At 40.3% G+C, this 24,316-nt stretch overlaps 1 protein-coding gene across 1 annotated transcript; it reads right to left on the bottom strand.

Annotated features, from left to right (window-relative positions):
* Window positions 1-2,820: 2,820 nt before the first annotated feature.
* MMRN2 (multimerin 2) lies at window positions 2,821-23,969 on the bottom strand. The gene is made up of 7 exons (XM_010164796.1): window positions 23,686-23,969; window positions 12,382-12,504; window positions 11,062-11,168; window positions 9,578-9,643; window positions 8,159-8,332; window positions 5,168-7,075; window positions 2,821-3,323 (listed from the first exon to the last, which is right to left on the bottom strand). The coding sequence occupies exons 1-7, from the start codon at window positions 23,967-23,969 to the stop codon at window positions 2,935-2,937; spliced, it is 3,051 nt and encodes a 1,016-aa protein (XP_010163098.1). The 3' UTR covers window positions 2,821-2,934.
* Window positions 23,970-24,316: the final 347 nt, after the last annotated feature.

Genomic DNA, 24,316 nt, shown 5'->3' with positions numbered 1-24,316 from the left:
TATATATATATATATATATCCATATCTTGGAGTGAGCATACAGATTTCTGTGCCTGTTGGCTAAAACTGACATCAGGCATCTCACAGCAGGTCTGCTATGAGATAAACTGTAGCAACTTGCCTGTTCTTAACAGACAACTCTTTTCTTAAAGCCTGTGGTCAGCTTCAGTTTATTTTTCCTGTTTGAAAATCCCCTGTTCCTAATCCATTGAGCCAACCAAAAGCTATTTTTTGAACTGTCAGTCATCCTTGCCCTCTTGCCATTTTTGTGGCAATTTTTTCTTTCCTTTAGGTCCTAATCTGGAGTCTGCTGTCTCATGATTAAAATGGTTTCCTCTGTTACCTAAAAGTGCAGATCATGGTGATGTGACTGTGTTAATCTTACAAAATAACCAACAAACCAACCCCCCAAAAAACTTCAAACAACAAAACAAGTGTTTGTGGGGAGTTTTATACCAGTAGTCAAGTAGTTTGCTTGTATTTGAGAGGTGGTTTAGATGGAAGTTTATTTAAAGGCTGATGTATTCATTAAAAAAAAAAAAAATCACCAACAAAACCAAACCTGACTCCACAGCCCAGTAGCTTAATCATCTTTTCTGTTGTCACTTGAGAAGGAAGTCAAGTTTCCTGGCCTATGCAGCCAGTAGAATGTTTTAACCCACTATCTTTCATTAATTTTTTGCTTCATAAAATTAGAGTGTTCCAGTTAAGTGTATCTTCTTTGTATATGCAGGTGGCTTACTTAAGCACATATTTGAAGAATACAAACATGGAAACTTCTGTGTTAACGTTGCATTCACTCTGGCGTTGTTGATCTCTGAGCTTGTCTGGCTTATTCTTCAACAAAAGTAAACTCTGGTAAGCACAAGGATACCAAACCTTTAAAAGTCTTTTCTGGATGAACTGCTATCCTATCTATTACCTACCATGTCCTTTTCCTAGTAATTGTGTGGCTTTTCTTCCAGTTGAAGCTTTCTGTCAAAGCTTTAAAAACAAGCAAAGTGATTAAAAAATAAAAGTATATATCCCTGTCTGTATTTAATTGTGGAACGTAGCTGGTAGCTGCAGAATTGGTGTGCACTGAAGATGGGGTGTTCCTTGAGCTGCCCTGTCCTAGGCAACACACTTGGCTTGGCACTGCAGAACGCTGCCACCACAAAAGCTCATAACTGGAGGACCACTGATAAAAATGTCTGGGTCACCCATGTGTAATAGCTTTGTACTCAAAGAACCCAGTCATACAATTTGATGCTTCTCTTCCGTTTTGACATTTTACCTCTTCAAACTTTTCTTGTCTTCCTTCCCTCAGATATCTGAGCAATCTGTGGGACGGAAGATGACACTGAGCTTGCAGGCGCTTTGAGCTGCCTGCTGCAGAGCAGTGCAAGATGTGGCTCCATGCTAGGTAAATGGGGAGACTTGCCTTGTTAATCTTGTGTGAAAATCAGCACTGGCTAGGAGTAGATGGGAGATCATTTTTAGTTGTTTGCTTTGTTGGATTTTTCAGGATGGAGAATAACAATCTTCTTAGGAAGTCAGTAGCTAAAACTGCTTTGTAGCTTTACTTCAGAAGATATGTTTTGTCTGCTTGTCAGACTCTTGTCTTAAGTGCGATGTGTATTGGTACCAATGTGTTTTTTAATAATTTTGTAGTGTATTGTTGCTTACAACACAAGTAGGTAGGGAGAAAACCCATTAACAGGAAGATAGATTTCTGTTACAAAATGCTACCTGGAAAGGGCATAAGATACCTTGTAAGAATTTACCTCTTGCATCAAATATACTGGGAATTTCTAAATGCATTTCATTTTGGCAAATTTAATTGTTTTAATGTTGGTTTTTAAGGTATTAGGGTAGACAAAGAAAAATACCACAGTAATTGAACTTCTTTAAAATGAAAGACTTTGGGATATTTTATTTAACAGTAGAAAAGTTTAGGACATGACCAGACGTCGTCATCTTGAGATTTTGGAAATGAAAAAAACAAACCTCCATGGTCAGAAATTCTACTCTCTGGTTTACTGTAATTATAAATTTATTTTATATTCAACAACGACTTTGCTGTTAGTTTTATTTGCTTGCTTTGTTGGTTTTAAACTATTTACGAGATGCTGAACTCTGGGCTGAATTAGCTGTATTGAAGATTATATTTAGAAATGAACTGCATTTTCACCAATATTTTTGGAATATTGTTGACATTTTCCTAATGTCTAAATCTAGATCTTATTCATCTTGTCAGTGTTGTATTACTGTTACATTTTTGCACTGTAGTTAAAATACAACATAGGCCCAGAAGCAAAAAGACCGGGTCCTTGCTTACAAATACTAGCATGGGCTGCATCTTACTGGGTTTGATTGCTCTCTTCTAGTATTCATGTTGTGTGCAGACTGAAGCATTGAATTGTAGTGAGCTGCAGAAGTTTCCAAGACAATCTGTGACTGCCTGTGCTCCACAGAGAAGTAAAAAGTAAAATTGTCCTGGCTTCTTGGTTTTAAGCTACTATTCACAAAATGTGAGTGCTGATACATACAGTCCTTCCTAAAATCTTCTCCTTGCCAGTGGTGGGGTTATTTGCCATGGGAGGGTACTCTTTTGCTAGGGGAAAGGAGAAATTAATTTGTGTTACATGTAAGGAAAGTCCCACAAAGCATTTTTTCTAATGATGTGCAGTTCTCACAGTGGAAGGATTTGGGAATGTGTGCTGATACGTTTGGAGTCCAAACCATTAGCTTATCTCTTGAAAGAAAATCCCATTGCTGCTCATAAGCAACTAATCAAAAGCCAAACACTTCCAGAAAAGAAGCATGAAGACGAGTCTAGGGTAGTGCTATGTTTAAACACATGCAGTAGGATTGAATACATCACAGATGAAGCAATAGTGAATTGATCCATTGCATCTATGGACAGATATCAATAAAACAAAATGTCACTATTCAAGTTTTAAATATTAGGAATCCACCCATCGTTGTCCCAGGTGGACTCCGTTTCACTACAGAGCCCTGCAGCAATTCAAAGCATACTTTCTCCCCCTTCTCCATTTCTGCCATAGCAAAAGTAGTCATGGTGTTTCCGTTTGGTGTTTTCCTCTGACTACTTGACAGAGTTCTTTTGTACCCACGGCTAAAGGAGAGTTGTCCTAATGCTGGTCCTGAACTAAACTCCACAGAGATCACAAACAGGTAGACACCTTTATGTGGTGCTTTAAAGTAGCCATGTTCAGGGAAATAGCTGTTTCCATAATTGAGGTAAGTTTCATTAAACCTCAGAGTTTTTTCTTTATCCTGTCCTTCTGAGAATCCCACATGGAATGCCACCAATGAGTCTGAAAAAGAAAGAACAACAGAATTTTAGCAGTGAGCACCGTTTTCTCCCCAGCATCATCAGGGTGGGAGATAGGGTGAAGCCCTATGAGGCCTTATTTCTGTATGCTCCTTTAAAGAGCTAAATGTTTGAAATGAGTATGTGCCTGGAATTATCTGAACCTCTACTCTTGGAAAAGTATAAGGCTGAGACCACCCAGGAAAAAAAAAAGGGGGAGGGTGGGGGCACTTTTTTGCTGTCCATTCTCTCCTTACTCAGTCTCAACTACACTTTTGTAGGACAGGTACCTAAAGGGGGTGATTTTTGCTCTGTGTTTTATGTCGATAGCAAGGGCCACAATCATAAAAGCCAGTACTAAAGTTGTGGCAGTTGCAATTACCAGATGTTTATGGCCACATGTTTGCAGGGAAAGGGAACTGGCCAGTCACAGTGAAGTATATTCAGAAAACCTGTCTATGAAGCTTAGGCTTCAGAGAAGGAGTGTGCACTCCAGCAGTCCTCCCTGTTCCGTTTGTGCAAATTACAGCAGTTCATTTGCTGGTGACACCAAGCTGAGTGGTGTGGTTGACACGCTGGAGGGACGGGATGCCATCCAGAGGGACCTTGACAGGCTTGAGAGGTGGGCTTGTGCTAACCTCATGAAGTTCAACAAGGCCAAATGCAAGGTCCTGCACCTGGGTCGGGGCAACTCCAAGCACAAATACAGGCTGGGTGATGAATGGCTTGAGACCAGCTCTGAAGAGAAGGACTTGGGAGTGGTGGTGGATGAGAAGCTGAACATGAGCCGGCAATGTGCGCTTGCAGCCCAGAAGGCCAATAACCGTATCCTGGGCTGCATCAAGAGAAGTGTGGCCAGCAGGTTGAGGGAGGTGATTCTGCCCCTCTACTCCGCTCTTGTGAGGTTCCCACCTGGAATACTGCATCCAGTTCTGGAGCCCCCACCAGAAGAAAGAGATGGACCAGTTAGAACAAGTCCAGAGGAGGCCACCAGGATGATCTGAGGGCTGGAGCACCTCTCCTATGAGGACAGGCTGAGAGAGTTGGGGCTGTTCAGCCTGGAGAAATGAAGGTTTCAGGGAGACCTTATAGCAGCCTTCCAGTACCTGAAGGGGCCTACAAGAAAGCTGGGGAGGGACTTTTTACAAGGGCAGGGGTAATGGCTTTAAACTGGAAGAAGGTTTAGATTAGATATTAGGAAGAAGTTCTTCACTGTGAGGGTGGTGACACACTGGAACAGGTTGCCCAGAGAAGCTGTGGATGCCCCCTCCCTGGAAGTGTTCAAGGCCAGGTTGGATGAGGCCTTGAGCAACCTGGTCTAGTGGAAGGTGTCCCTGTCATGGCAGAGGGGTTGTAACTAGATGATCTTCCCTTCCAACCCAAACCATTCTATGATTTAATGTTAATCTGCGCACATCAGGAAGGATTTGGTGCTTTGAGGACACTCCTTCCAGATTCAAATAAGAGAGGATGGAGAAGCAAGACCAGGAAGCCCAGCAGTCTCCATCAGCTTCAAAAGAGAAAACTGCTACTACATTAACATGAGCACCTACAAACAAAATACGTGTTCTGAACATCTGAAGTTGAATTACTTCAAGGCCAATTCCCCAGCAGCTATCATGGGTGTCATTTTATTGGCCTCAAGCAAAGTACAGCACTGTATCAACTTGATTCTCACTCAGCCTGCTTATTTTGGTGGAGGAGGAGGATGTAAACAATGTCAGAATTTCTCTTTCCAGAATCCCACAAGATACTTGACAGATCTCACAATTTATACTCTGTGTGTGGAACTTAGAGGAGGGCCCAGAAAGAAGCTAGACTTGCACATGGGCGAGTAAAAGAACCCACCTTTTTCCAAAAGTTCTGTCTGCACTGTATTTCTTCCACTTATCATCTGCATATTTTCTCTGTGCTTCTCAGGCTTTTTCTTGTCTCTCTGCTTGTCTTGACCTTTCTGTTGCCTTCTCACTTTCCTGGTCAGCATTGACTGAATCTTTCTAACATCCAGACTTATATTTGAGGCAACTAGTTCTTCATTGCTTCCAAATAGCTTTTTAAAAATCAGCAGATGTTCTTCCAGCTTCTGCTTGACAGTTGCTAAATCTGCTGAGAGAATTTCCACGGAAATGTTGAGTGGCTCAATTACATTTGCTATTGTATCATTGCAGCAGAAATTCATGTCACTTCTGGATTCATGCCTCTTAATTGCCAGACTCAGGTGTTTGATATCATTCTTCAGAGTCATGATATCATTATAAGCTGAGCTATCCAAGGAGTCATCTTTGGCAGCTTCATAGTTAGGTTCCATATGTTCTACAATGCTGCGTTGACTACTGACTTCGTCTAGAGCAGAGGATGTTTGCACTTCCTTTGGATGCTTAGGAGATGTAGGAGCATCATGATTGTTCTGTTGACCTCTCTCCAAGAAATGAAATCTCTTTATAAGAGATTCTAAAGTCACATTTTGTTCTTGGAGTTTAGCTGAGATATATCTGAGAGATTCTTGCAGCTGAAATACTGATGATATTAGGATACTAGGATCTTCTTCAAACAAGACTTCCATAAATTCTTCTCCTAGTAAAGCCTCCAGAGCTGCTTCATGCCGCATGGCATCTTCCAAAAGAGAGCCGAAAGAACTGTTGAGATACTTGATGTGTCGGTGGATTTCTTCATCTTTCTTCTTCAAGAAGTCTATGTCTTCTGAAAAACCCATAACTTGTGACTGAAGCTGTCTGTTTTCTTCTTGACGGAGATTAAGGGACTGATGGATAGATGGAAAAGCTGAGGAGAGATCTTCAATTTCATTCCTCAAGAGATCTCTGAAAACTGACTCTAAGTGCTTCATATCTTTTAAGTTTGATTGGGTGCTTTCAAGGGAATAAGTTATATTCTTTAAATCTTCCTCCAGTATATCAGTGTCAGAAGATATTCTCTGGCAGTTACATTCCTCCATGTACCTCAACAGATCTGAATAGTTTTCACGAAGATTTGAGAGAGTATAGTTGAGCTCTGATATCTGCCTTTCCATTGCTGCTTTGTTTTCTTCCATAATAAGTGATTTCTCCATTAAAGTTATTGTAAGATCTTCTGGCCTATACTTTGAGATATTTTTTTTCAACTCCTTAAACCACCTCTCTAAAACAGCAATATTCTGAAAGGCCACATCTGACTCCATGTAAAGTTCTTTAAGCTGCTTTGCATGCCCTGCCAGAATGTCATTTATTTGTCTGATGGTTAACTGGGTATTTTCATCTTTGGGACCATGATGTGAGGAGAGTTCTGTTAAATTTTTTTTCAAAGTCTCAAATTTATTTTCAAGATTGTTTTGCTCTTGTTTCATACTTGCTATGCTGTTGTTCAAAGCTAAGAAATGGGACTGCTGTATCTTATGACACTTCTTGAGCTTTGTGTCAGTATCTGCCTTGATCATGGTGAGATTATAGCGAATACTAGCTTGCTGCATTTGCAATTGGTTCTCTATATCTCTTTTCACTTGATCAACTTTAACTACATTTTCTTGGACTTTTGATTCAAACTTAGTTCCCAACTCCTGGAATTCCTTCTTGGGCACAGTGGTCTCTTGGAATCTTTCTATGCTTTTCTTGTTGGCTTCCACGTCATGGGACAGGTTTCTTACCATGTTTGAGAGGTGCTGTAAGCTTCTGTTGAAGCTTGCCCACAGTGGGTTAAAATGTTTCATTAGAAAATTCTCCACATGGGGAAACAAAACTTGCTGCAGAAGCCTTTCCTGTAGATCTGTTAACATAGTATTAAAAAAAAAAAAAAAAAAAAAAAATCTGCTTTAGAAGAGCATCTTAATCTGGCCAGGGTATCTCAAGTACCTATTTTTCTAGGTAACTGCCATCTTACTCCCCAAATTCTGAGCATATGCTAAATTTTTACAGTTGCAAAAATAGCCTCATTTTAAATCAAGGTTACAGCAAAGCACATCATCTTTATGTCTGAAGACAAAAACCTAAATCTATTGACTGCCTCATTTAAGTCATAAAAATATTGCTTTTTGAAACTCCTGGTCGAGCGGTTTCCTAAGTGACCATAGCTGCCCATTTTCACAACAGTTCTTAGCTGGTGGGCTTTTGCTAATTTGACTGTCTCATCATGTTCCTTTTCTGATGCTTTCTACAATGCACCTTCTACTTCACAAAGTTACACAGCATCTTAACAGCTGAAGATTCCAGGCCAGGACTAAATAATTTGAAAAATCTGTCGCCCTAGGTGTGAATTATACTAAGACTTCATTTTTAACTTTAACACTTCAACTTAGTGCCCTAAAGTTCACAGAGGGCAATAGTCTATGTCATTAGAAAAAGGTTCTATGAGCTAGTGACTTGCATTAGTAGGTCAAATTCAGTAGCTCTTTGTTTTCCACTGCAATATCTGACAGGAATAATGTTTCAGAGAAGGCCTGAATGTTGCATTTTGTTACGTATTTAGTTTGTCAAAGTATATAACATGAGTATGCAAAAAAGAACAAAACTCAAACCTAAACTATGCATCCCTGTAAAAGAAAGGAAGCCATAGAAGCAGAGTAGTAAGCTAACAAATAAGTATAAGTGACCTCTTTATTCTGTGTTTTAGGCATATTCTTAAAATCCAGAAAACTGCAAAGGAATCTGCCTTTCATCTCATATCCCATTTCAAGTTATTCTTGAATTTGGTTCATTCATTTGTATTGGAATTGTATCCGGTTTTTATCTCTTTAGAAACAACCAGCAGACCAAAGAATATCAGGGTATTTTGTTTTCAGTTTTTCTTTCTGATCTGCATGGTTTTATAGGGCCTATAGTCAGCCTGGTAATTCTGTGTCAGACCTCTCACCTGAATTGCTCTGGTTCACTTCTAACACCATGCTTGTACCGTTGTTTTCAAATAGTCTCTGTAAGTCACCTAAGTTGCTCACTGCTTGATGAATATCACTTTGAAGATCATCCAGTAATGCCTCATGATTTTGAATGACTTCCAACATTTCTCTTGAATCCACTGATGTTGACACTAATCACAAGATTCAAAAAAACAGAGTCATGCAACGGAGTGCAGCGACCAGGTGACAGGTATTCCTACCAGACCTGCCAGCTCTGAGAACAGCAGTGTACTTTTTGCTCTGAAAATTTTCCACTAACATTTAGGGGGGTTGTTGATTTATAGCACCTAAACTCGCAGTTTCTTTGCAAATATTGTTTTCAACAGTGATGAAAACCTAATATATTTCAATGTTAACAGAAGAACTTCAGACACACTAGCCATAATGGCAGTAAAATACTCTTAATTTAAAACATACCCATGACATAAAGTATTCTGAAATAATTATTCCTTTCAAGCCAGTTGACTTAAATGGATAGCAAGGTTTAACAACCCAGAATAAAATGAGAGGATGAAAGAGCAATTGAGGTTTTTCACTAAGGAATTAGAAGCATAGGGTATAAGTGTCACAGCCCCTTGCTGGGGGGCCCTTTAACTGATATTATTCTAAATACCTACTAAATTAGAGCTGCAAATTTGGAAGTGTACACTGAGAGTTGCACAGAAACTGGTATATCCCAACTGTGCCATCCTGGGGGTCTCTTATCCTCCAGGGTTACCTTTGACCTTTCAATCTAATGTTTTATAAACTTAAATCCTGAAAAGCAACTGCTTATTCATTCAGTGCAAAGAGCATAATGTAAAGAAGACTCTTTCAGGACTGTAATGAAGAGACAATTGCTAGAAGATACTTAGTAGCACTACAAGCCACATCATTTCACAGAGGGTAAGGAAAGTTCCTTCTTGGATACTTAGGTTGGCAGGATAGAGTACCTGAGATATGAGTCTATAGTACCTCATAATAATACTCTCAAAGCTACTGTGTAGCTGTTCTGAAATAGCATTCTTTTTTTTTTTTTATTTTTTTTTCTGGTAAGACTTGTGATCATGGCATGATTTCCTGTGAATTCATGTAGCAGAGCAAGGAGTTAAACATCTATGCCATTGAAAGGTGGAACACGTACCAGCTGGCGTTCTCCCTGGGTATTGCTGATGACTATCCAGCATGGAACTTTGAAACTTTTGACTGCTTTATCTAGAGCATTCATATGGTGTTACAGCAAAAGTCCTCATGTTAAAATATCAACTAAAATATCCCATCTTTTTTTTTTTTTTTTTTTTTTTTTTTTCGGGGCTTGTTTTTTTTTTTTTTTTTTTTTTTCTGATCAGTGACTGAGAGGTAAAAGAATGGCAAGCAAAGTAACTTCAAGCACATACTGTGGTTTGAGAATTCTTCTTTCCGTCCTTCAGTTTGATTTCTTGGCACCAGAATAAAATTGGGATCTGTAATTGAGATGCAATACATCTGTGAAAATGTTTTAGATTACACTACTATGGTATAGCAAGGTGAGAAGGGCAATTTCATGTGTAGTGTAACTGATGTGGAGGTGGGCTTCAGCATTGTAGAAAGGAGAGAATATATTTTCTAGAGAACTTCCTTCAGTTACAGTACTGCACCAGCATACAACATTGCATAAATTATAATGCTATGTAGTAGGGTGGGGTTTTTAATTTATGCTGAGTTACTGGCCATAAGAAATGAGTCTATTACGAATAGATGCTTTTTTTCTGGAGGTCCTGTCAAATGACCTGCAAATGCCTATTCTTTGTTCCACAGTTACCTGAAAGTTCTGGTGGCACCAGCTACAGTGAGTGATGCTGTACAAATAAGGGGATAAACCAGTTTTGGTTAATAAGTGTAACAGACAGGAGACTAAACTAGAAGCACTGCATTTGTCAATATCCTTCCAACATTATAAATGAAAGTCAGGCTGGGGCATCACCTGAGAGAGAAATCTGTGAAGAAAAGCTAAACCTACAGAGATAAAAAAAGACATTCCCATTTTATCTGTGGAGTCTGTTTGGGTAGGTGAGTTAGACAAACATTGTGTGAAAATTTTCACACAAGTGTTTGACATTTTTGTTACAGTTGCCTTAATTACTAGGTGTCATTATCTTTCATTCATTTAAGTTCTCCTCTGCTTTTGACATATTATTTGTTAAATCCTGCCAATGCCATGAAGCACTCCAGTTTTTAAACCACACTGTCCCCTCTCTCTTTTGCTTAGCAGCTGCACACATCACTATTCAATGATGCAAAGAGTTGTAGTACTTTATTGTGTGTGAAGGCTACTGATAGAGCTTCCATGAAGGTAACAGCCTGGGCTCTGTTATTGTGCTGCAGAGCTGCTCCCCGCTCTAGGAGCTGGTATCTGTGCAGCCAGGGTAAGCAGAGAGGAGGCAGCAGTGCAGGATGGAGAGTGAATGCTGCCTACCTTGTTTGAACTTGGATGCGCTGTGATTTCCCTGGCCAGATGACTTCATCCTGTAAGCTGGCCGTAGGGGCATTTCGCATACTAGTGTTGCTTTCTGATGTCACCTCTTTCTCCCTGGAATTAGACATTCCTAGATGGACCTGTACATCTTATAGGCCTCCTGGCAAATGAATGCCTTTATCTGTCTGTAAAGATTACAAAGATTCTACTAACAGAAGAATAAGTAGCTAATGCTGTTAGTTACTAACTGCAGCTACTTACAGGTACTCCTTGTCTCAAGGTATCAGTGATTTGGGGCATAGCAGACCAAAGAAAATCAGGCATCAATTCTCAAAAAAAGGAAAAACAAATAGGCAATCTTATTTCTTGCCACCATGACCGGCATTTAGTCATTAATTCTCATGCTTGTTCTCTAGCTTTGCTTACCACGCTGTTCACAGTCCTTGCCAATAAATCCAGGGCAGCATTTCCACTGCAAAGACTTCAAAACCTTCTGTTTCACTTGATAGACTGGCTTCAGAGCTGTCCTGTACCTGAGGAGTAATGGTCTGGGTATTAGATTGCAAGTTATTGGCAGCTGGCATCATTCAGGGTAAATTCACTGACTCTAGCCAAGTGTGTCCTAGATGACTAATGCAGAATGTGGTTAAGAAATTTGTCATAAACTGTATCACTGCTGCTTAGTAAAACATCTAGGCAGTCCACAGCAATTTTTTTCCCCTACATAAGGTTGCTTTTCAGGATTACTGTCTATAACAAGAGGTATGTGCACATTCTTACATGCAGACAGATAATAAGCATATTCAGTGAGCAGGGCTCCAGTGGTCTGTCTCATGTTTTACTGCTCTTCAGTAGAGATTTTTTCCAAATGTTTTGACACTGATCTGATGCAAGGTTGAGAAAGATCACAGATGGCAAATTTATGTAAATATCAGAAACACAACTGTAATATTTATTGTGATAAGAGTCCTTTGCAATCAAGTTTGGACAGAGCTTGAACTTCTGTGATATTCTGATGAATTTTAGAGAAAATTTTATTTTTAAGCAAATATTCTGAAATGTCAAGGGTACCAAGGAATATAAATTTATTAAAAACCTAATTTTTTGGCTGTTCAGAGAAAGATAAATGAATTGTATTGACAAGTAACAAAAGCATTTTTGCAATAAAGTAACTACATAGATGTGAAAACATGTAGGATAAATATTAAATATTATTTCACTTCAAAAGTATGTTGTGAGTCAACCTCTCCCAATTTTAAAAATGTATTATTGGTACGCTATTGGTGTTCATCAGTACTCTTTGGGCAGCCAGTGCTTCTGAAAGAAGAGTATGCGCTCAGGCAATTGTACATCTACAATTCCTGCCATGTAAATAGTCCCACTGACGGCCACAGGCAGAGCTTTTTTAAGTTATGCATGTGTGTTATGACTTAAAAGTCATGGAAAAGGTATAGTCTCTGGTTTGTTTGGTTGGGGTTTTTTTTTCTGAATAAACATCTGGGAAGATTTGAAAAATCACTTAATCACCTTTTAGTCCTGTACTTGATAGAAAGGCAGTTGTTTGGCCAGGTTACATAAATGCCTGATCACCTTACATATGTAAATCAGATCCTATGTCACTTTTATATTAAATTGAGTTGGTGCTTTAATTTTTTTAAAATGTGTCATTAAATACTTTTGAAAAAATAATTTAGATACTTCAGAGACAACTATGCTGCCTTCACTGGTTTTATTTAGGATACTTACATGATCTTCTGGCAGTCGGGTGCTCCATTTAGACAGGGCTGTTGGGAGTTGACAATGTATTTCTCCTTCATGCAGGCTTCTATGTATGTTACCAGCCGGGACTGCATGAAGGAACACCAGTTCCTAGTGGAAGAAAGACATGAGAAAGGAATTTGAAGTAGACCTTTTAAAGTTTCTACTTGTAACAGTGCCAAGGAAGAGTGAAATGCAGAAGGGCCTCCTATTTCCCAACCCCCCCTCCCCCCAAGCTGGATGATGAGGAAAGTGGAAAATGCTTGCTACCTTCTCCCTCCACTCACAGTTCGTTTGTTTTCATTTGGGATGTTTATCTGAGTTTGTTACAAAAGGGTTGATTGTCTGAACTTTGATGCATTAGTTCCATTTCCAGTCCTTTAATTTAGCAGGAGAAATTTCCAGCTCATGATAACCTGCAGGTTAATGTCACTTTAAATGTCAAATTGACTTTCTCGGCATGTTGCCACTTCAAATGCCTAATGACTGACTCATCAGGTTGAGGCAGACTGCTTTTGAAAACTTAATCCTACATAAACTCCATTAATAAGTATTACTTCTTCAAGATAATACAGTAACTGATTGAACTTAATTAACTAGACTAGCTTTGAAATAATTTCTCCCATCACCTGCAGGAAAATAATATTGGAAAAATGAGAGTGGTTTTCTTGGTTTTTAGTTTTATGCTTATAGCAAAGACACGAGTCTTACTAGTCTGATAAATTTTCCAAGTCAGAATTTCACAGGCATCTATTAATCCTGGAGAGTAGGCGAGCTTCTTCATTTTCAAGAGTTTAAAGTCAAGACATGGAAGTGTACTGTTGGTTGAAGCTTAATGGTTAAAGTCCAGGATCAGAAATGACAGGAAGTAAGAAGTAATAACTATAACAGGAAATTGAAAAAAATTATTATTAGCATCTGATTAATTAGTAATTGCAATTGATGTTCATAAACTAGTAGATAAAGCATGTGACAGCTTTGTTTGGACAAAGAAGCTGTAGGGAGACAAGGGGTCCCTGCCTTCTCACTGTTCAGCTCTGGCTGCAAAACCTTCAGAGGAAGAGTCACTGAACCAGCCATTGCATTTTACAGGCTACCTGTCTTAAAGACACTGTGGGGGCCTTGTTTCACACGAGTTTGGCTGCATGTCCTGCCTATTGTAGGAGAGCATCTACCATGGCTATTTCTAAAACTGGTCACACGGGGCTGTTGGGACGTTGCAATGTACCACTACACAACATCCTGATGTTACAATGTGCTAAATCTCTTCCTTAGGGAAAAGGTGAGGTTGAGCAGTTCAGAGCTATTTCACCTTAACTTTCCAGAGTGTCTCTGTATAGAGACAGGTCCAAACAGGCTGCCAGGTTAACAGTTAATCTGACTTGTTCCCATCCTGGGAAATGGAAGCAGGGATTGGATTAGTTTATCTTTTCAAATGAAGATTCAGTTTTTAAGGGATAAGGGGCTTGCACCGACTCTGGCAGCTCAGCCTCTGTGATTTAGGCTCTGAAGCAGTGATGTTCCACAGCCTGTGCTGCCTGGGCATCGGGAAGGCTGCAAAGGGCTCCATCTTCCTCCAGCTCTTCCCTTTGCAGCAGAACCTGCGGCTCCTCCAAAAATCCCTTCATGCTCACTGGGTTGGGGCTGTTAACTATTCTGAACCAAAACACCAGACTCCACAGTTTAAACCACAGTCTTGTTTTCCACGTGGGAAGATTGGCACAAAATCAGTTGCAAAAGTGGTTTGAGACCTTCATCACTCCCTCGTGGTAAAGCACCTGCAGAGGAAACAGCTCTCTACTTGTAGTCATGAAATTAGCTGTCCTGGTTGAAGACCTCTTGAATCTCAAACTGAGCTATTCTGTTATGTTAGATATGTACGTGACAAGTATATTAGTGATGGCAAGAACTGGTCATTATGTTGGGGCTTTTTTTAACATTGTTCTTCCTCATATTGCCGCTGGCAATTCAGTACTCAGATGGTCACATGGAAGTTTGAATGCCCAAGAGTAAATCTTATGAGTATGCAGATGCTGTTTTGGGTTTTCCCCCCTCTGTCTGGCATCTATAGGGATCTGCTGTTCTACCTGCAGTAGAACAGCATCCAGTATGTTTGAAGCCATTGCTATGAGTCTTAGAGCTTGCTGTTGTTAATATATGCAGTGTATCTCCTTACCTGAAACCTGGACAAAAATTAGAAATCATATTATATGCCATTATGCATACTATTGCATTCCTTTCCTGTAAGAAATCAACACTTGTTTCTCAGAACAAAAGTAGTATCAGACCTTATACAGTCCTGATCATGTCAGTTGGGGTATTTGGAGGCATAAGTTGGTTCTTGTATCCCATGAGTTTGTCAGACCTTGTGTAGGGGAGAGAAAGAGCATTGTGTAGGGGAGAGAGCTGTGTGTGATAAAGGACAGCTGAACTTTAGGCAGTATATTTTTAAATGGAAACACAGGAACCAAATCTCTGATAATCAGCATATATGGAAAAAGTTTGCCCCTCTGAGAGAATTGCAGAAACAATGGGGAACTGAGTCCAACACAAAAGCAGAAGCTGTGGCCAGGAGAAGGGGAGGGAGGAAGCTGCAAGGAAGGTGGAAACATCAGGAGGAATGAGCAGACAGCCTGGGCTAGCTAGGAACAGTTCACCAGGCTTGCTGGGACATAGACAGCCTTTTTTGCTCCCCTGTTTCTTAATGAAAATGTGATTGTGATTTCAGTAAACCATCATGCAGGCAAAACTCTTCATCTCTTAGAAGCAGGGGCAGGAATCTGGCAAAGCCTGCAGCACTGGGAAAGCCAAGCAGGAAAGCAGACTGCTGCAGCAGTTGTGTGATTTCAAGCCAAAACACTTATTTTGATGAGCTGTAGTTTTAAGGCCTTTGCAATTTTTGTGCCTGTTACCGATGGGAGTCTTGTTTCCTATGTGACTGAACTAGAAGGCAAATCCTCACGTTTTTATTAAATCATTACTCTTCAATAGTCAAACGCTCTGCTTGTGTTGCCAGGTGATTCAGTTAAAGCCAGCAGACCAACACACGTGCTCTGGCTGAAGTCTGCCTCCGAGGTGTGCATAGGTCTGCCAGGCTTTGTAAGGCTGCATCATTTTTCAGTGGTTGCTGTAAGCTGTGTAACTCTGAAACAGAGGCTCAATTTGTGCTTGTATTTAGGCTGTCCTCTCTTATGTGCCTGGCAAGCCATAGCTGGGAGTGGCTTATCCCCCTCAAATCCTCTCTGCTTTTTTTCTACGGAAATAAAGTGACCAGGTGCTGCTGCTGGAGCTTGCTAGCATCATTGTTTGGTGCAGTATCTTGGATTTGCCTGCCAGATCCAGGTAGGAGTCTGCATTCAGTATGGAAACTTCCTTTTAAAACAGGATTCTTTGGCTTTGGTGTTTCATTCTTTCCTAATGAAAACAATCCACACCCCATGAATCATTATCTGGGCTGATTTGGTTTTCCCACCATACGCAGCTCCCAAGCATCAGCACGTGTATGAGCAAGAATGTGGCATCACGTGACTGTGAGTACTTTTGCTATATTGCACATGTAAATGTGCACGCACATGTAATAGAAAACACAAGGATGCCTTTTCAAAACCTGTTGATGTGTTGGAGATATCTGACGGGCTTCCCACTTGTAGAAAGGGGTTATGTTGGATCAGTGGTTGATCCCAACTTGATGTCTGCTTTGGACAGTTACTAGCATTATACAGAGTGAATAGCATGGAAAGGGGCTTTGGTAGATACTCTATACAAACTTTCTTTAATGGTGGTCACACTTCTTCATATCCATTTTCCTTTAGTGTCTCACCACTGGTTCTCTCACACGTTATCTTAAATCTCATTTGTGGAGCTGTAAGGCTACATAGTACCGTGTTTTGGTTTTTTAGGGGTTTTGAGTTTTATGGAGCTTATCAAAATGTATTATTTCATCAAATAAGTAAATGAGGCCTATCTTTCCCATCTGTAATGAGCTGCAATATAGATGCATGTGCCCACAGATTAAACTTTTATTGCGTATTTTCTGGACATCTTGTTAAATGCTTCCTTTAAGGAAACACTGCTATCTGTAACTGAAAATACTCCTTAACTGTATTAACCTTGAGGGAAAATATGTCATTCTTTATGTTAACTGAAACAATGTAAAGACTTAAAAAGGCTTAATCTGAAGTTCGGTGAGGCAAGTGGGAGTTTTTCTGCTGCCACCAGTAGGCTCTGAATCAGGCTATGAAGTTTAAAAAAAGCTGTTCTTTCACAAAGCACTTTCTTTATTCAGCTGGTTTCTGGAACACAGCAGCTTTGTGTTCTGCTTCTGCATTTTTTTCTCCTCTTTGCAATTATGTCACTTCATTCACTGAATATAAAACCAACTTAACTCCCTCTGCTTTTATTCTCTTTAATGCAGTTTCCTTTTGATTCAAGCCTCTGCTGCCAAGGAGAGAGAGGAGTAGAAAGAAGTTGCTCATGTGAGGAGAGCAGAAGAGCTTTTTTCCAGTCTGGTGAATGGTAAAGTTTATCACAATACTGCAAGTTAGAGCAACACTTGAGGAAACCCTAACAAATTCAGGGCCACAGATGTTTCATTTATTCAGTTGTTTTTCCTGTTTTACATTCCAGGCAAATTAATCCTTTTTTTTAAACGAGGAAAAATGTATCTGAATAATTTTCTTTGATAGACTACATTGTTTTATTCCTAGGCTTTATTTTAATCTCCTTGACTAGAGTCTTCACATGCATCTATCCTTTTTTGCCTTATTTTGAAGCAAGTGTATTCTTCTGTCTGAGGACAAATACATCTGATGACAAAGCATTTTGTATTTAAATAAGATTCAGCAGATGCAGGTTAGCTTTTATTAAAGTTCCTTTTTTAAATATCCTTATTTATTTAAAGTTCCTTTTATTTGAACCTTTAAGGTCTTTAAAAAACTGATCTTAATTTTTTTATCTTACATTGGATATTACTTCTGCTTTTACTGAAACACAGCAAAATGCAGGCAGTTCCGTCTCTGATTCTAGGATTTGGCTGGACTGCCTTATATCATAGCAAACAAAGTAAAACCCACAGAACCAGGAGATAAAGTGAGATGGCTGGTTTGCAGTACTTATCATTCTGCTCAGATGAATGTGGGGTAGTCTCTTTTTTTCATACGCTGGCTGCTACACTGACAATTGCAGCATGATAGTGAGCGTGAGTAATGCCCCCCAGCTCAGCTAGGTACTTTATTTTTCTTATTTATGTGTTCTTATGATTGGCACTGCAATGCATAATTTTAGACCGTTCCTAGGTCAGTGGAATTTTTGCCTGAACACAAGCTTCAGGACTTCAGGATGTTGTTTTTTCCATAAGTTTTGTTATTCCTTTGGCCGTACTAGTACAACTAAGTTGTCCTTCACATCAGTTTCCTCGGGTTTCTATTCTCAAGGAAGCCAGTTTCTGTAATTACTTTGAAAACTCCTGTCCAGCCATTCGTGTGTCTGCTACTAACAGCGTAAAACTTTTCAGGTCCATAACACTTTCCTTTTTGTACAGTGCAAAAGGCACAAGATAAGCAATTATTGCTACTTAAATGTGCTACAAGATGACAGTAGAGGACTGTGTTCTTCTAATTTACACAAGCAATTTTCCATTGACTTGTACAGAATGACTCCTGATTTATACCAGTTGAAGCGGGAAAAAAGAATGAGGCTTTAGCTGTGGAATAACCTATGTTCTGTTTTTCTCTCAGTGCAAAATTCTCACTGACAAGAAAAATCAGCCTCAATAAAACAGAGGTAAAATACCACATTTAACTTAATCTGCAGTAGGACTATGCATGTCAGTTTTAAGAGAGACTTATCTTTTTATTTGTTAAGGAATGCAGAAGGTGTTCAGCTGTTGAAAAAGGTGCTGGTTCTCTGAGGGAACACTGTGTGCTACTGGGTTTTTAATCAGCAGTGGTGTGATGTGAATGACAGCGAGTGATGGCTGGTGGTCTATCAGTGAATTCTCCAGCTCTTCCTGAGCAACCAGCAGCCCTGTATGACAATCAGGCAGCTGAAACTCCCATGTTTCTCTGTCTTTCCCTTAGGGTAGAGAGTAGAGCTCACTCTCAAGCAGAGAGTCTGAGATCTTCCTGTGACTCAACCCACGAACCACTGTGGTTTTCCAGTGGGGTTTAAGGTAGACCGACTGATTTCTGGTTTACCTTAGCAAGCTGGGCTGAAGTGGTAGTTTCAAACATGTGGTTTTCCATACAGTGCTGGAAGGCTTCCAGAGCCCTGAGTAATGCTGGCTAAATGCCACTTTTATTCCAACAGTAGTACCAGTTAGTCTGTTATCAGTTGGGACTTGCCTTGCAGAATGTCCTAAAAACTTAGTACAGTGAAGGCTTTCTGAGCAAATCCAGTTGTGAACCTGGAGCCTCAATGGGAGCAGGAGCTCAGGAGAAAGCAGGCTTGGCTGGGAGCTGGTTTTGAGCCAAATCCAACTGTTGTAAAAGCTACTTTAAAATATAAGGTTTTTGCTCTTCACAAGCATCCACAGCTGTTACCTCATTTATATTATCGTCTCCGCAACAGAAGCTCTACAGCCAGTTCAGAAGGCAGCTTATGTTTGGATTTCATCTTTTGATTCCTGCAGACTTCAGTTCACCCTTAGTATAGCATGCTCACTCCTTTGTCAGACCTTGTCTTGAAGCAGGAATTGCAGCCCATGGCCACCTACATCAGCTGTGCTGATGCCAGGGAGTTAAAAACCTGTGGGAAAACAGCCTTCCCAAATGATGTGAAATCAGGAAGAGCAGGCAATGTGTACCAAGGTTTACCCTGATCACAGTTTGGGCACAAGTGTAATTTTGATCAGGATTGACCACTGATCACTCATTCAAGGGTATCCACTGACACACGTAGGAAGGTGTCGGATCCACATGGTAATAGTGCTGGTGGGGGTTCTGTGGCTATGCTGAAACAAGACATCCTTTACTATCTGCTGAAAGAATGAATTGCTGCAGCTTGCACTAATGAGCTGTGAAATAAAACAATCCTTTGGGCACAGAGGGTTCAATAACTGTATCCCATGCAATGAAGCTGTGTTGTTTGCATCAAGCATGCTAATGGGGAGCCATTCCGCCTGCAGCTGTGCAACTCAACAAGAGCCAAATATTGGAGAATTTCCTAAAGTCCTGAAAGGAGCTAAGTGCCTAACTTTGATAGGAAACCATTGCTTCTGTTAATGAACTTGGCACTGCAAAAGCTATTGTTGAGCACTCAATGGCCATTCCACTAGTTTGCAGGATGTCAGGGGCTGAAGATCACATTTAGCTGCACTTCATCCAAACCTGTTTTATTTTAAGCATATGTTCTGTGCAGTTGGGAAATTTCAGTATCCCATAAGCTTCTTGAGAAAGTCCCTATCTAGTTTTGAATAAATAGATGAGTCAGTGTAAAACTGTTAAATCAATGGATGTTTTCCTGTAAAAACAGACAAAAAAAAAAAAAGGTACTAAGATTGAGCAGTGTTCTGACTTTTCCTAGAGTAAGACTGGTTTGGTTTTTCTCTGCCTGTCTACACTTTGGAGGATGGTTGGTCCGTATTTTGACACCTTGGGTAATCACAAAAAGAAGCCTGCTTTTTTGTGGCTGTCTCAGTGATAAATGAGAGGAAGAGGTGTGTGTTTCAGTGAGATAACAATGCACCTGGTTGACATCAGAAAGCCTTCCTCTAATCAAGGGTGACTTTGCAGAGTTGTGTGTCCAAACCTCAAGATACATTAATGCAATTAAGGATTTACTTATGCTGAAGATTTCTGCCTTTCTTATTTATAGTTCAGGTGGTGAGGTTTGGGGATTTTTTTTTTCCATTTTTTTGCAGACAAGTTGTAATTGTGAGGAAAATCCCAGTAGACTGTAGTCTGAGTGTGTGTTTGTGGATTAAAGAGAAAGAAGGAAAACTAAACTGCCTACCCACTGGAGGGCAAATCCAAAACAGGGCTGCTTGGCAATGATTACACTTTTGGAAAGACAGAGAATTTCTTTGAGACTTTGTTATAGATGGGTAAACCAGCTTTAGTTGCTCTGCTCCTTCCCATTTCATCACCACAGTCCATTTCTCCCTTACTGGGTGAGCCATCCATTTGTGGACCAACTCTGATAGTGTGGTTTCTGAGGGGGAAAGTTAAAAATAACCTCTGCTTTTTTCCCAAGATTATTTTTAACCTGGAATGCTTACGTGATCTGGTTTACAGTGTTACTTGGCAGGCAGGTCAGGCCAACTGAGGGTACAGTCAGCTTTGGGCTTTGCTGTCAAAGCTAGCATGTGATGGGAATGCACCTTTTAGGTGCTTCATTTACCTTTTTTTTTTTTAAATGAAATATGAACACTAAGTGCATGAAATCTGAATTGTCAGCCTAACTGTTCTTGGTGTTGTGGGCACATGGGTTAGAATAAAGCCAGCTGGCTGCAATTCTGTTCAGTGCTGAGAAAAGATAGGAGCCTTGGGCTTCCATCCTTCACTAATGGTGCTTCAGTGCATTGCTTGATTTGAGAAATAAGCTGTTTGTAGGGAGAGAAAATAAGCCCTTCTGAGTGTAGTTACAGCAGAGGTCTTTCCATGGATCTCTGATCAAGAGAGGTAAGTTCATGGCAGGGGTATAGAGAAGATGGTGTGTTCTTCCCAGGGCCAGGGAACCCATCCTTTCAAAGGCTGGGTCACCATTTTCTAGCTGCATGAAGAAGGACATGTGTGTCCAGTTCTGTCTGCCTGGGTCTGAATTGTATAGGGAGAGCAGGCAGCTGTATACTTACATGGCCCTCTCCTTCAACTGACCTCCTCAACCCTGAGGTTAGGTCAGCACTGTGCCCTGCTCAGGCATGTGTCATTACCAGGTATTTGATGGAAGTGGCTCTAAAGAAAGAAGAAAATCTCTTCTTTCTGACAAGGTGGCTTGTCAGTTTAGGATGAGTTTTCACAACCTATCAAGTGTGTCATCCTCATAGCAATTGTCAGGATAACAATAGTGGTGTATTACCTCATTGGCATATTTATTATCCTTTTCAATATAACTCGATCAGACAGCAGTTGAATTGTTTATACCTAGTGGTAATTATTAGAGTAGGTGATGAGCTAATGCAAAGCTAATGCAAGCTCTTACTTGATATTTACTGGGTCACTTTTAGAACTTCCACTATATAGTTTTGGTAGAAAATTATTCCCTACCAACCTGGGCTTTTTATGGCATGTCTTTATCTCCCTATAACTCTTAATTCCTGATTCTCTCCTGATGCTTTTCTTCTTGCTTTCCCCTTTAGAGATACAAGTCTCGTTCCTCTATGTTTTTTCCAGGACATGTGTTACACTTGTAGGGAGGAAATACCAGATTCATGACAACTTCTTGTCTATGCATAGCAGGGTATTCGAGCCATGAGCACCTGACATGCACTTAAGAACTTCAGGCTCTTAAGGTACATTGCTTCAACCATTTGCAATGACTTCTAGAATTTGGAGTGCAGTTACAAGGGGAGCTATGCTGTCCCTTCTTATTTGCGCTCTCCCCCCTCACTTTTGGACATAATTCCTCTCGAAATCTCAAATTTCTTTCATAAGACATACCAGCTTCATAGCCTTGTGTGTACTATAAATGTGATAGCTCTAGCAAAAGAGCAAAGACCTTAAAGCTACTGCTAGGCTGGATTTTGTTTGCCTGTAGTCATCAACATAGCTTTTTAATTGGGAAGAATGTTATGATTTGTCTCATTATGCAACTATCTCCATAAAAGGAGGAGGTATTTCTCTTCTTGGGAGGAAATGAGGGTGAGTAATAGCTGGTGCTGAACTGAATTACACAAGCTGGTGATGAACAAAGTTACATAGCAAAGGGAGAAATCCCTATTAGGACAGTATATTACAGCATCGTGCTGGCCTATACATGCACCTTTTTACACTGTTGAATTTTTATAGTGCTTATGGTTTTCAGAATGCTTTTGGCATTTCAACCAGCAATCAAATTATTACCACCTTGCAAGATAATGTGGAAGTCCAGAGTACCACTGAGGCTTTGTTTTCCTTCCTCTGACAGTGTCTGAACTGCATTAACCAGGAGTTGGTGAATTAGCAATGCATGTCATTATCGAGCACTACCCATCAGGAAACTGGAAGTCAACACTTACAGGCTTTAGAAAATGGCTTAAGAGTAATGGTGGGAGGTGCAGGTTTGTGGGAAGATGTAGTGTGGTGGACAACAGGGTTTTAATACACTCACCATGCTACATGCAGAAGGGAGGCCTTAAATTTACATGTAGATGAGATTAGAAACAAGATTGCATACTTTAGTTTGCATGAAAGGGAAGCATGACATGAGCAAGATTTTATAGTCTTTCCATCTCCCTTTTTTCCCTTCCTCAAGAGCACTTTAAGGGAAAAATACCAGGGCATCCTAAAGCACTGAGCTGTGAACAGTACTCACTGTGCTGCTGTTTCAGCTCTCCCAAACAGGGCTCTGCAGTACCCATCCATCAGTGCTATAAAAGATTAATTCACTGTCCTGCTTGGTTTTCATCTATTTTAAACATTTAGAGACCTACTTATATGCCCTGTAAAACTTACAAAAATCATAGTGTTTGGATATCTTTCTTGTGAAGTACATTCCTTTTCCCCTCAGGATGGCTACTCTTCTGCTATAGATTACCATGAGAAGCATTTCACTGTCATTAAGACCTTTTTGGGGGGTTGAATTTGTAGTCATTTTCATGCTTATTTATTATTCCTTACTTTGTTATATTTACTCCTCACTATTTTATTTTGCTAACATCCTGCAAGCATCGTCTTTCCCTCTCCATTTCCAAGGCCCAAGTCTGCAGCCAGGCACATTCTGATGATGATAGGCAAAGGTTGCCATGATCAGCAAATATAATCGGCATTGGTTTGTAATGAGAAAAAAAACAACAGTAAATTAATTTCCTCTAGTTCTGCTTTGCTAGAAATAGCGTTTTGTTTTATGATGCTACAGCAGAACTGGAAGGTTTCACATCTACCAGGTGCATCCAGATCCCTAGCCCCATTCTGCCATCTTGGACTAGGCAAAGAGCTGGTCCCGTTTGTGGTTTCATCCTCCACAAGCAATTCAGCTTTCTGTTTCAATAGTTAAAACATTTAAACCCCGCCTGTTTGGATATATATTAGATTTTAGGAATCAATCTATTTTGATGAGAAACTTCTATTGAAAATGGTCCTTTATCAACAGGATATAAAGGTATCAGACAGGATTGCACTGTCATTACATGTAAGACAGATGCATTGGGGTACTTACCCATTTCGGGACTGTGGGCTCATAGCTTCAAACTCTTCTCTCTCTTCCTGATGTGAGGAGATCACACTTGGAGGGTAGTCTTGAGTATCTTCCCTGAGCCCTTCTGCCTCCCAATAACCTTCTTCCTCGTGTGACAGAGGAGTCTTCTGGGGGTATGCAGCTGTCTCATAAATTTGTGGCTTTGAGCTGTGCACTGAACCATCATGATATCCATGATGGTCTGAGTGTTTGACCAGCTTTGCCAATCCTATTGTGTTACAGATGAGCAGAAGCTTCACTAGCATCGTAGGCTTTTTCCCACCCAATTACACCTGTCTCTTGTTCTCTTCTCTGAAGCTCAGCCTGGATTAATTCAGGAACGCCCCAGCAATGTTCTTTAACTGGAAAGCTGGAAGAAGGAAGGGAGGGAAAAAAAAAAAAAAAAAGATTTCTAACAAAGAGCGGAAAAAGCTTTTGACCCTCCCAACTACTGTGGAAATGTCCGTGGCTATTGAACAATGTGAGTCTGGTTCCTGTGTGGGGCTCAAACGTCTCTGACAGAGGTGGCAGGGGCGGGGCGGGGGGGAAGGTGGTAGGAATATAGCTTATTCAAGGAACTTCTGAGCTTGGCTGCCTTCTAAACTTATCTGTG

Source organism: Antrostomus carolinensis, unplaced genomic scaffold (assembly GCF_000700745.2).
Source record: "Antrostomus carolinensis isolate BGI_N321 unplaced genomic scaffold, ASM70074v2 scaffold46113, whole genome shotgun sequence".
In the NCBI taxonomy this organism is placed as follows: Eukaryota; Metazoa; Chordata; class Aves; order Caprimulgiformes; family Caprimulgidae; genus Antrostomus; species Antrostomus carolinensis.
This window is presented reverse-complemented; position numbering and strand designations above follow the sequence as displayed.

Excerpts from the sequence above, each read along its gene's own strand:
- MMRN2 (XM_010164796.1), bottom strand. The coding sequence starts at position 23,969 with ATGCTAGTGAAGCTTCTGCTCATCTGTAACACAATAGGATTGGCAAAG. Across the intron at positions 11,169-12,381 it reads CCCGACTGCCAGAAGATCAT|GTACAGGACAGCTCTGAAGC; the intron begins GTAAGTATCCTA and ends ATTACTCCTCAG. Across the intron at positions 9,644-11,061 it reads CAAGGACTGTGAACAGCGTG|ATCCCAATTTTATTCTGGTG; the intron begins GTAAGCAAAGCT and ends TCTCAATTACAG.